Source organism: Sapajus apella, unplaced genomic scaffold (genome assembly GCF_009761245.1).
Source record: "Sapajus apella isolate SASKATOON/1434 unplaced genomic scaffold, GSC_monkey_1.0 scaffold1, whole genome shotgun sequence".
Classification (NCBI taxonomy): Eukaryota; Metazoa; Chordata; class Mammalia; order Primates; family Cebidae; genus Sapajus; species Sapajus apella.
The window spans coordinates 69,096,932-69,109,420 of NW_022436941.1; the positions used below are offsets into that span (position 1 = coordinate 69,096,932).

The 12,489-nt window shown below is 42.5% G+C and overlaps 1 protein-coding gene across 1 annotated transcript in view; it reads right to left on the reverse strand.

Moving 5' to 3' along the window:
- The window catches only part of MRPS36 (mitochondrial ribosomal protein S36), a 12,979-nt gene extending 738 nt beyond the window's left edge, over positions 1–12,241 (reverse strand). Inside the window, exons 1-3 of the mRNA XM_032279250.1 lie at positions 12,092–12,241; positions 1,367–1,430; positions 721–908 (exon numbers count right to left, since the gene is read on the reverse strand). Of these exons, the coding sequence (XP_032135141.1) occupies positions 721–908; positions 1,367–1,430; positions 12,092–12,133 (294 nt within the window). The 5' untranslated portion in view covers positions 12,134–12,241. The remainder of the gene's footprint in view (positions 1–720; positions 909–1,366; positions 1,431–12,091) is intronic.
- Positions 12,242–12,489: the final 248 nt, after the last annotated feature.

Consider the following 12,489-nt stretch of genomic DNA (forward strand, 5'->3'; position numbering starts at 1 on the left):
TAAAAAAAAAAAAAAAAAAAAAAGAGATATACATATATATATATATGTGTATATATATATGTATATCTCTCTTTTTTTTTTTTTTGAGACAGTTTCCAGAGTTTTGCTCGTCACCCAGGCTAGAGTACAGTGGCATGATCTCGGCTCACTGCAACCTCCGTATCCCGGGTTCAAGCGATTCTCCTGCCACAGCCTCCCGATTAGCTAGGATTACAGGTGCCTGCCACCACACCCAGCTAATTTTTTGTATTTTTAGTAGAGATGAGATTTCACCACATTGGCCAGGCTGGTCTCCAGCTCTTGACCTCAGGTGATCCACCCACCCTGGCCTCCCAAAGTGCTGGAATTACAGGCATAGCCACTGTGCCTAGCCCTCATATCAATTCTATAACCATAATTTCAGACTTGGAAGGGACTCGAGGTTGACCTGTCCTTAAATTTCTTGGTCTTAGAAGCTCATTATACTCTGAAAAATTATTAAGGACTCCAAAGAGCTGTTTTTTATGTGAGTAATCTATTGACATTGATATAGCACACATATTTACAGAAGGATTGGACAATGGTTTGTTTCTCATAGTCTTGGCCTACCTGATCATCCTGTCTTAGCTCTGACCACACTCTGACAAGACAATAGGAATAGCATGTAAATCAGCAAATGAAGTCCCCAAAGCCCAAATGCTATGGTATTTTGCACAGTCTTGAGATAGAACAACAACATACTTGGATAAATTCAATTTCTTCTTGAGACACAAGTTTCCTTCTGTATTTCTGAGGTAATGTTTTTATTATTTCTGCAGTGTCTGGTGGACCCTGATACATCAGCAAATCTGGTGATTTACTTCCCTTAGAATGTTGTGAAATTACAGAAGAGTGAGATGGTAGCCCTGCTGATCTCAAAGCTTCTGATACTGAAATTAAAAAGAAAAAAATCTTATTAGAGAAATTATTCAGATGTCAAAATACTGACTCTTAAAATACTATCAAATAATCAAGTCATTCTTGAAATCAAGTCATTCTTCAATCCTATTTCAAGGATTGAAAAATCCTTCAAAATCAAGTCAATCTTCAATTTCTTTTGGAATTATAATACTTCAAGAGTCATCCATGTTGGCCAGGCTGGTCTTGAACTCCTGACCTAGGTGATCTGCCCACCTTGGCCTCCCAAAGTGCTGGGTTTATAGGTGTGAGCCACCGCACCCGGTCATAAGTTAACTTCTACTTGCATGCTACATAGGGCACTATTTTAATCTAAGCTACAATAGTCTTAACTGATTTTTAAATGAGAAATATTGCCTATAATAAAATACTCATTTATAAATATTCATGTACACAGTTTTAAAAGAAATCTAAATAAAGTACAGCTTACCATTGGGTTTAGGATTGTCTCTTCTGTCAGGAAACCTTATTAATGGAGTGTGTGGCTTGACTACCTAAGGGAAAAATAATATGCATGAAAAACAACCTCATTAACTAAAAGAAATTAACTGAAATAAATCTAGTAAACCTCATAAATAGATATTTTTGTTAAAATAACTTACTATTTGACAGCAACTTTAAATATACTCTTCCCCAACCAGGAAAGCTGGTAGGAATTATTAACTTGTCTATCTGGTATTCACAACTTTGTACTTTATACATCACAAGACTTTCATCGTACTATCGAAGGTGTACTTCAAAGCAAGCCAATGGAGGAGATGATGTGGATTTTATGTTGCATGACTTACAGATTGGTAAGAATTGAAAGCTGGCTGGGAGCAGTGGCTTACGCCTGTAATCCTAACACTTTGGGAGGCTCAGACGAGCAGATTGCATGAGTGGGAGGAGTTTGAAACTAGCCTAGGCAACATGGTGAAACCCTGTCTCTACCAAAAAAAAAAAAAAAAAAAAAAGAAGGTGTTGTGGTGTGTGCCTGTAGTCCCAGCTACTTGGGAGGCTGAGGTGGAAGGATTGCTTGAACCCAGGAGGTGGAGGTTGCAATGAGCTCAGATTGCACCACTGCACTCCAGCCTGGGCAACAGAGTGAGACCCTGTCTCAAAAAAAAAAAAAAAAAAACTGAAAAAATATTGGAAATTTACTGACTTTTTTCTTTTTAAGCTTTTTTGTTGAGACAGGGTCTGGCTCTGTTGCCCAGGATGGAGTACAGAGCGCAATCTGGGCTTACTGCAAACTTCACCTCCTGAATGCAAGCAATCTTCCCGCCTTAGCCTCCCAAGGTGTTAGGATTTCAGGCATGAACCACTGCACCTGGCCTCCTGACTTATTTGAGTGTTGTTTCCCTACTATATTAATACCCAATAGGTAAAAAAATCATTTTAAAAATTAGAAAATTAAGAACACTTTTTCTGACTACAAAAGTAACGTGTTCTGTGTAAAACATTTGGAAAAACACAGAAAAGCATAAAGAAGAAAACACTATAATCCCAAGACCCACATAAAACAAATTTAAACTTTTTTCTTTTCTTTTCTTTTTTTTTTTTTTGAGATGGAGTCTCCTTCTGTCACCCAGGCTGGAATGCATTGCTGTAATCTCGGCTCACTGCAACCTCCGCTTCCCAGGTTCAAGCGATTCTCCTGCCTCAGCCTCCTGAGTAGCTAGGATTACAGGCCTGCACTACTGCAGCCAGCTAATTTTTGTATTTTTAGTAGAGATGGAGTTTCCCCATGTTGTCTGGGCTGGTGTCAAACTCCTGACATTAAGTGATCTGCCCGCTTTGGCTTCCTAAAGTGCTGGGATTACAGGCATGGGCCACCATGCCTGGCCCAAATTAAAACATTTGATAGCACTTTATTTTAGTCTTTTCCCTACACCCATAGAAAAAAAATTTTTTTTAAGAGAGAGAGTCTTGCTGTGTCACCCAGGCTGGAATGCAGTGCCGCGATCCTGGCTCACTGCAACTTCCTCCTCAAGGGTTCAAGTGATTCTCCTGCCTTAGCCTCCTGAGTATCTGGGATGACAGGCACCCACCACCATGCCTGGCTAATGTTGTATTTTTAGTAGAGACAGGGTTTCACCGTGTTAGCCAGGCTGGTTTCAAACTCCCGACCTCAGGTGATCCACCTGACTCAGCCTCCCAAAGTACTGGGATTACAGGCGTGAGCCACCATGCCTGGCCTGGAATACATATTTTTGAAACACTGTTTTTATAACAGATATTTGAAAAGTATTAACATTTTTGTCCATAAAATTCCAGATAGTGGTATAGAGGACCTTAAATGGACCTGTCAATATGAAATCTTCTGAATATACAATGCTAAGAATCTAATGAACAAAGTACTATTTTCAACTGAAGTAATCTATAAATTGCTATATAACGAATGAGGCTGAGGTGTGTTTATGTGAAATATGTTTATATATTTGTAGTACATATTATGCAGTTTATATGAGCACAGAAACAAACAGCTGTGGGATTGGCCTGAAAATTCACCACTGTAATTCTGTTGCTGTGAGAAAATACTGGAATGTGTTCTCTTCCCTCACCATAAAATCATGCTGAAGTCTTCCACATTAAAAAACTTCTTTCAGGCCGGGCGCGGTGGCTCAAGCCTGTAATCCCAGCACTTTGGGAGGCCGAGGCGGGTGGATCACGAGGTCAAGAGATCAAGACCATCCTGGTCAACATGGTGAAACCCCGTCTCTACCAAAAATACAAAAAATTAGCTGGGCATGGTGGTGCGTGCCTGTAGTCCCAGCTACTCAGGAGGCTGGAGCAGGAGAATTGCCTGAACCTAGGAGGCGGAGGTTGCGGTGAGCCGAGATCGCGCCATTGCACTCCAGCCTGGGTAACAAGGGCGAAACTCCGTCTCAAAAAAAAAAAAAAAAAAAAAAAAACTTCTTGCACTATTAGCTGTTTCTTCACTTTCATAGCCAAGCTTCTTAGGAGAATGTTCTGTCTATCCTCCTGTCCCTCTACTATTCAAAAGTTTGAAAAATGGCTGGGCTCAGTGGCTGACACCTGTAATCCTAGCACTTTGGGAAGCTGAGGCAGGAAGATGGCTTGGGCCCAGGAGTTCAAGACCAACCTGAGCAAGAAGGTGACACTCCATCTCTACAACTTTAAAAAAAAAAAAAAAAAAAAAAAAGAAGCTTGAAAAACATTCCACAGCTTTCAGGATAAGTTTAAACTCTTATTTGGCACAAGACCCACTGTAATCTGGCCTTTCCTTACCTTGCCAGCTTTTCTCCACCACTCTCTTATGTACCGGTTGCTCCAGGTATTCTGAAGTACTTTTCCTTTCCCCAATTCATCCCCATTCCATTTAGAGCTTATGTCCTCTGCCAGGAAATCTCTCTCCCATCCCATTCCACTTCCATGCCTATCCCTCTGACTGGTTATCCTTTACAATAGCTCACATGCCACTCTTCTCTAAGGACCTTTCCCAAATTCCAAAGTCTGAGTTAAAAACTCCTCCTCATGTTTTCAGAGAACACATTAAGTTAGCCAATGATTATAGGAGAGTTTTAAGCTCCTGGACAGGCAGAGACAGAAAATTAAGCACCTCTGCAGTAGCATTCCTGTTGCATGGTAAATGACCAAGAAACAGTTGCCAAATAAGTGAATAAACCATTTGTAAGTTAGGTCTAACTGTATAGGCATGTAAATATGTATTAGACACTTATACAAATGTATGTACACTGCAGAGAAAGAATTCTTTGTAACATTGCTTTTATATACTTAAAAACATGATTTAATATGGCCTTATAGGCTGGAAATGGTGGCTCATGCCTGTAATCCCAACACTTTGGAAGGCCAAAGCAGGTGGATCGCTGGAGGTCAGGAGTTCAAGACAAGCCTGGTCAACATGGTGAAACCCTGTCTCTATTAAAAATACAAAAATTAGCTGGGTGTGGTGGCACATGCTTGTAATCTCAGCCATTCAGGGGGCTGGGGCATGAGAAACACTTGAACTCAGGAGATGGAGGTTGTAGTGAGCCAAGATCGCGCCACTGCACTCCAGCATGGGTGACAGAGTGAGACTCCATCTCAAAATATATATATTAATAATAATATGGTCTTATAAATTAAATTCCCACCCTGTTTGGTATCCCCGCTTTTTAACAACAACAACAAAAAAAAATTTTTTTTTAAATTTTATTTTTCTTTTTAAAGAGGGAGGGTCTCACCATGTTGGTCAGGCTGGTCTTGAACTCCCGACCTCAGGTGATCCTCCCGCCTTGGCCTCCAAAGTGCTTGGATTACAGGCATGAGCCACCACGCCTGGCCCAAAAAATTTCTTTTGATATAGGGTTTTGCTCTGTCGCCCAGGCTGGAGTGCAGTGGTGTGATCACAGCTCATTACAGCCTCAATCTCCCAGGCTCAAGTGATCCTACCACCTTGGCCTCCAAAGGACCACAAGTATGCACCACTACGCCTGGCTAATTTTTAAAATTTCTTGCAGAGATAGGGGTCTCCCTATGTTCCTTAGGAGGGTCTTAAACTCCTGGGCTTAGCGATCCTCGTGCCTTGGTCTCCTAAAGTATGGGGAATACAGGCATAAGTCACTGCACCCAGCCCTATAAAGTGTTTTAAATGCTAAAAAGAATAGTATGAAATAAACCCTAATATATTCATCACACAACTTCAATAATAATACAGTCAATCTTACTTCATCATCCCTTCCTGATTAAACAAATCTCATACATTTAATCCCATCTCATCTGTTAATACCTTCCACACATTACTGACAAACAGAATTTGTTAAATCATAACTGCAATACTTTTTTCCCCCAATTTGAAAGCAATGAAGCCAGGTTCAGTGGCTCACTCATATAATCTCAGCACTTTTGAGAGGCTGAGGCAGAAGAATCGCCTGAGTCCAGGAGTTCAAGACCAGCCTGGGCTATATAATGAGACTCTGTCTTTACTAAAAATTTTAAAAATTAGGTGGGCATGGTGGCATAGGCCTACAGTCCCAGCTACTTGGGAGGCTTAGGTGGAAGATCACCTTAGCCCGGAGATTGATGCTACAGTAAACCAGCCAAGATCATGCCACTGCACTGCAGCCTGGACAAAAGAGCAAGAGCTTGTCTCAAAAAAAAAAAAAAAAAAAAAAGGCAGTCACTGTTTATTAACTAACCAGATTACAAATATAATCATGGTAGATACCTTAGTTCATCCTCGTTTTTGTTCAGGTAAGCCCCAATACTTTCACCCCACCTAACTAACAATAATTCCTACTATCATCTAATATTTAGCTTATGCTCACATTTCCCCTTCTTCACTGGGTGTGGTGACTCACACCTGTAATCCCAGCACTTTAGGAGGTTGAGGCAGGTGGATTGCTTGAGCTCAGGAGTTTGAAACCAGCCTGGACAGGCTGGGCGCGGTGGCTCACGCCTGTAATCCCAGCACTTTGGGAGGCCGAGGTGGGTCGATCACGAGGTCAAGAGATTGAGACCATCCTAGCCAATATGGTGAAACCCCGTCTCTACTAAAATACAAAAATTAGCTGGGCGTGGTGCCATGCACCTGTGGTCCCAGCTACTCGGGAGGCTGCATCAGAACTGCTTGAACCAAGGAGGTGGATGTTGCAGTGAGCCAAGATCGCACCACTGCACTCTAGCCTGGCACCTGGTGACAGAGCAAGAAAAAAAAAAAAAGAAACCAACCTGGGTAACATGGCAAAACTCCATCTCTACAAAAAAAATACCAAAAAATTAGCTGCAAGTGGTGTTGCATGCCTTTAGTCCCAGCTATCTGGGGGGCTGTGGCAGTAAGATCACTTGAACCTTGGGAGGGCAAGGCTGCAGTGAGCTGTGATTGCGCCACTACACTCCAGCCCATGTAACAAAGTGAGACTCTGTCTGAAAACAAAAGAAAAATTTCCCCTTCTCAATTGTCTTTTTAGACTCTAAATACAAATATGAGAAACAAATAACTCTAACTGTATTAGCTGGCTAATGTAACTAAGAAGCAAATCTGAAAAGGCTCCCACTGTATGACTGCAACCATATGACATTCTAGAAAAGATAAAACCATCCATCTAAGATTTATTCATGCCTTTTTATAGATTGATAGTTCATTTCTTTTTAGTGCTTAATAATATTTTAATATCTGAATGTACCACAGTTTATCAATTCACCTATTGAAGGATATCTTGTTTGCTTCTAAATTTTGGTAATTACAGATAAAGCTGCCATAAACATTTGTGTGCCGCTTTTATGTGGACATAAGTTTTCAACTCACTTGAGTAGATACTATGGAGTGTAATTGCTGGATCGTACTGTAAGATTATGTTTCCTTTTGTATGAAATTGCCAACCTGGGACCAGCACCATGGCCCATGCCTATAATCCCAGCACTTCAGGTCAGGGCAGGTGGATCGCTTGAGTCCAAGAGTTCGAGACCAGCCTGGGCAACACAGTGAAACCCTGACTCTACAAAAAATACAAAAATTAGCCAGGCATGGTGGCATGTGTCTAAAAAAGAGAAAGAAATTGCTAAACTACCTTCCAAAGTGGCTGTACCATTTTGCATGCATTCCCACCAGCAATGAATGAGAGTTCCTGTTAGATGGGATAGTAATGAGAGTTCACATCTTTGTCAGCATTATGTATTGTCAAATGTTTTGGATTTTGGCCATTCTAATAGGTGTGTAATGGCTGCCTTAACTTGAAATTGTCTAATAACATGTGATTTTATATATCTTTTTTTTTTTGAGACGGAGTCTCTGTCGCCCAGGCTGGAGTACAATGGCGTGATCTTGGCTCACTACAACCTCTGCCTCCCAGATTCAAGTGATTCTCTTGACTCAGCCTCCCAAGTAGCTGGGATTGCAGGTGCATACCACCACACCTGGCTGGTTTTTGTACTTCGGTAGACAAGGTTTCACCATATTGGCCAGGCTGGTCTCGAACTCCTGACCTCAGGTGATCCACTTACCTTGGCCTCCCAAAGTGTTGGGATTACAGGCATGAGCCACCATGCTCAGCTGAGTATCTTTTCATACACCTATTTGTCATTTGTATATCTTTTTTTTTTTTCTTTTTGAGACAGGGTTACGCTCTGTTGCCCAGGCTGGGGTGCAGTGGTTTGATCTCAGCTCACTGCAACCTTGACCTCCCAGGCTCAAGTGATCCTCCCACTTAAAGCAATCCTCCCACTTCAGCCTCCCAAGTAGTTGGAACTACAGTTGTGCACCACCACACTCAGTTAACTTTTGTATTTTCTGTAGAGACAGGGTTTCACCATGTTGCCCAGGCTGTCCTTGAACTCCTGGGATAAAGTGATCCACCCACCTCAGCCTCCCAAAGTGTGTGTATCTTATTTGATGAGCTGTCTGTTCAGCTGTTTTGCCGATTTTAAAATTCAGTCATTTATTTTCTTATTTACAAGTTTTTCTGTTTTCTGCAAGTCTTTTATCAGATATATCTTTTGGAAGTATTTTCTCCAAAATACCGTATTTTCTACAAAATACCTGGCTTGCCTTTTTTTGACAGTGTCTCACAGAGCAGAAGTTTTTTATTTTAATGAAGTCGTGCTTATCAATTAATTTTTCAAGGATAATGCCTTTGGTGTTATATATCTAAAAAGTCATTGTTAAACCTAAGGTTATTTTTATTTTCTCCTATGTTATCATCTAAGGATTTTATAGTTTTGCATTTTGCATTTAGGTCTGTGATCCATTTTGAGTTAATTTTTGTGAAGGATGTGAGGTCTGTCTAGATGGATATCCAACTTTTTTTAGCACCATGCTGAAAAGACTGTCTTTTCTCCATTGTATTCCCTTTGCTCCTTTTGTCAAAGATCAGTTGACTATCTCTTTATTTTTACCTTTCCAAATCTTAGTTTTAGCTATGCCTCTTATAGATAGCATAGCACTGGATTTCCATTTGGTAGCCAGTTTGAAAATATGTTTTATTATTTATTTTTTGAGACCGGGTTTTGCTCTGTTACACAGGCTGGGGTGCAGTAGAGTAATCATGGTTCACTGAAGTGTCAAACTCCTAGGCTCAAGTGATCTTTCTGCCTCAGCCTCCTGAGTAGCTAGGACTACAGGTACACACCACACACCACCACTCCTCCTGCATGGTTAATTTTTATAGAGATGGGGTCTTGGAATGTTGCACAGGCTGATCTTGAACTCCTGGCTTAAGCAATCTTCCCACCTTGGCTTCTCAAAGTGTTGGGCTTACAGGTGTGAGCCACCACACCCAGCCTGCTTTGTCTTTACTTAATGTTCTGAGACCATGTTTTGTGACTTCCTATCAGTTTGTATCAATCAGTCTTTTGGCACTATTCAAGATACAGATCGGCTGGGCGCGGTGGCTCAAGCCTGTAATCCCAGCACTTTGGGAGGCTGAGGCGGGTGGATCACGAGGTCAAGAGATCGAGACCATCCTGGTCAACACGGTGAAACCCCGTCTCTACTAAAAATACAAAAAATTAGCTGGGCATGGTGGCGCGTGCCTGTAATCCCAGCTACTCAGGAGGCTGAGGCAGGAGAATTGCCTGAACCCAGGAGGCGGAGGTTGCGGTGAGCCGAGATCGCGCCATTGCACTCCAGCCTGGGTAACAAGAGTGAAACTCCGTCCCAAAAAAAAAAAAAAAAAAAAAGATATAGATCAACAGCTGAATTCTAAGCTCTATCTTTCTTTCTTTCTTTTTTTTTTTTTTTTTTAAGTCAGGGTCTAGCTCTACTGTCTAGGCTGGAATGCAATGGCATAATGCATGATGACGGCTCACTGTAGCCTTGATCACCGGGGCTCAAGTGATCTTCCTACCTCAGCCTCTGAGTAGCTGCGGCCACAGGTGCACATCATCATGCTCAACTAAGTTTTAAAAATTTTTATAGAGATGGAGTCTCGTTATGTTACCCAGGCTGGTCTTGAACACATGGACTCAAGCCATCCTCTTGCCTCAACCTGCCAAAATGTTGGGATTACAGGCATAAGCCAGTGAGCCTGGCCTAAACTCTATCTCTTGTTGGCACTGTAGTCCTAGCTTTTATAGGCCTGTCACAGAGATAATAAATTTTGCTAATGTTTTATGTAATTTTTACATAATATTAGCACATACTGGTTTGTATTCTTTCTTCTTTTTTTAGAGGGCGGTCAGGAACCTAGTTTGAATTCTACGTATGTGAGTACAGGTCTTTGTTCCTATGTTAGAAGGGTACAGACCATTCCTTACTGAGTATCTCGCAGTTTCTTCATTTGTTTGCATATATCAGCTTTGAGTTAGTATTGCTTTGGACTCTACCATTTTAACAAAACTACCAGAATTTGTTTATGCAAAAGATGGACATATGGATTGTTTCTGGTTTGGGGGCTAGCAAGGGCCCCAGGGCAGTATGTACAATACCTACCTGCTGAGATGCCACACTCCTGGCATCTAGTAACTCTGCTAGTAACTATTTTTTTCCTATGAAACATTTAGGTACAGAGACAGTACCTGCATTCACTTCTCTTGGGCAATAAACCCATGAGTAGAATTGCTGGGTCATACGATAGATACATGATTATTAGAGACTGACAGTTTTCCAAAGTGGTTGTAACATTTTATACTCCCACCAGCAATATTGAGGGTTTCAGGAGCTTCACATTCTCATCACCACTGATGTCTAAATTTTAGTCATTTTGCTAGATGTGTAGGACCTCGTGTTTTTAATTTTAATTTTCCTGGCAAGTAATGATATTGAGCACTTTTTAAAATGTTCATTGCTCATTTGGGTATCTTTTGCGCAACACCAAGTCTTTTATCCATTTTTTTTTTTTTTTTTTTTTTGAAATGGAGTCTTTCTGTCACCCAGGCTGGAGTGCAGTGACGTCATTTCAGCTCACTGCAACCTCCAACTCCCGGGTTCAAGCGATTCTCCTGCCTCAGCCTTCCGAGTAGCTGGGACTACAGACATGTGCCACCACGCCCGGCTAAGTTCCTGCATTTTTAGTAGAGACCGAGTTTCACCATGTTAGCTAGGATGGTCTCGATCTCCTGACCTCGTGATCCGCCCACCTCGGCCTCCCAAAGTGCTGGGATGACAGGCATGAGCTACCGCACCCGGCCCTTTTACCCATTTTTAAATTGTTATATATTATTGATACATATGGTTATATATTATAGATAACAGACCTTTGTCAGATAGCCTCTCAGTCCTTACAGAATTTTTAACTACTTAATGCTCAATAACCACCCACTGAATAGGTGAGGATCATTCATTGCAATGGGACCAAAGACTGGGATCTAGATTATCATTCAGACAACAACTTCGGTAATTTAGAAAAAGATCTTTTAACAAATGCATTTATGTAAAGCGAAATGTACTTCTCATATCAAAGCTAAAAGTCAATTCTAAAATAATACACTTTCAAGGTTCGAAGACTATGTAAACCAACCACAAAAATGGAGGTTGTGTTCCACTTATATGACAATTTTACCTAAGTTAAAACCACAGCTGGAGAAACAAGAAGGTTAACAGAAGTTAGTAGTTGATAAGTGGATTAACAAAATTCCTTGAGTTGTCTATCTAAACCAAGGGAAAATAGGCTTCTGAAACCAACACACACTAATTAAGCTTAGATAACATTTTTCTATTCCCCTTATCTGCCCTGTAGCAAGAAGCCTGGAAAGAGAACCAGCCTCGGCGAGGACGCGGCACACGGGGCCAGTTGTCCGATCATTCCAGAGACCTTGAAGGGACACTGACTGGGTCAGATCTAGGGTACGCTTCCTTCTACGCCTAGCTACCGCCTTCCTTCCGATTGGCTGATCGGGGCGGAGGAGGGGGCACCACAGCCAATCCTAGATGGCGATTGGCCAGGCTACCGCCAGGGCCGCCTCAACCGCAGACGCCTAAGACTAAGAAGGTCCTGGCGGAGGAGCCGGGGACCCCAGCAGTAGGTACAGGACCTACCTGCCAAGTTATTGCACGCCTGCCGCCAGGCTCGAAACCTCGGCGCCGGACCCACCCCACTACCCGGCCCAACGGGCTCAAAGTCCCATTCTCCCACACACCCGCGGGCGGCGCTGCTGGCCCTCTGCAGAGCTGCGGCCACGGCGCAGCCTCTTCCACCGCCTTTCCTCCTCGACGCCGTAGCTATAGTCAGCACCGTCCCTACCGCCCAAGGTGCGGGAACGCGACATATCGCTTTACCTGAACGACTCTACTGGCAGACGCCATCTTGCTGCCCATCATGACCCCCGAGAAGGGGCAGTTTCCGGGGCGCGAGCGAGCCGCGGCTATCACCGGAGTCCCAGGGATCTGGGGGCGGTGCTTCCCGGGACGTCACGGAGGAGGAGCCCGGGCTGCGCCCTTCTCCGCTGTGGGGTCGGCCCCGCCCCCTCCGTCTCACCCCGCCCATTCCTCCTCCCGCCTGGGATCGACCCACGTGTTTTCTGTTGTTTCGTTTTGGGGACGAAGTTTTGTGATGGTGGGTCTGTTTTGCTCATTAGCACATTGTCTAGGACCATTTTTTTTTTTTCCCAGAAAGCCAGTTTATAATTTCAATATAGTTCAAAATTTTATCTAAAACCAAATAAATAATACAAGCT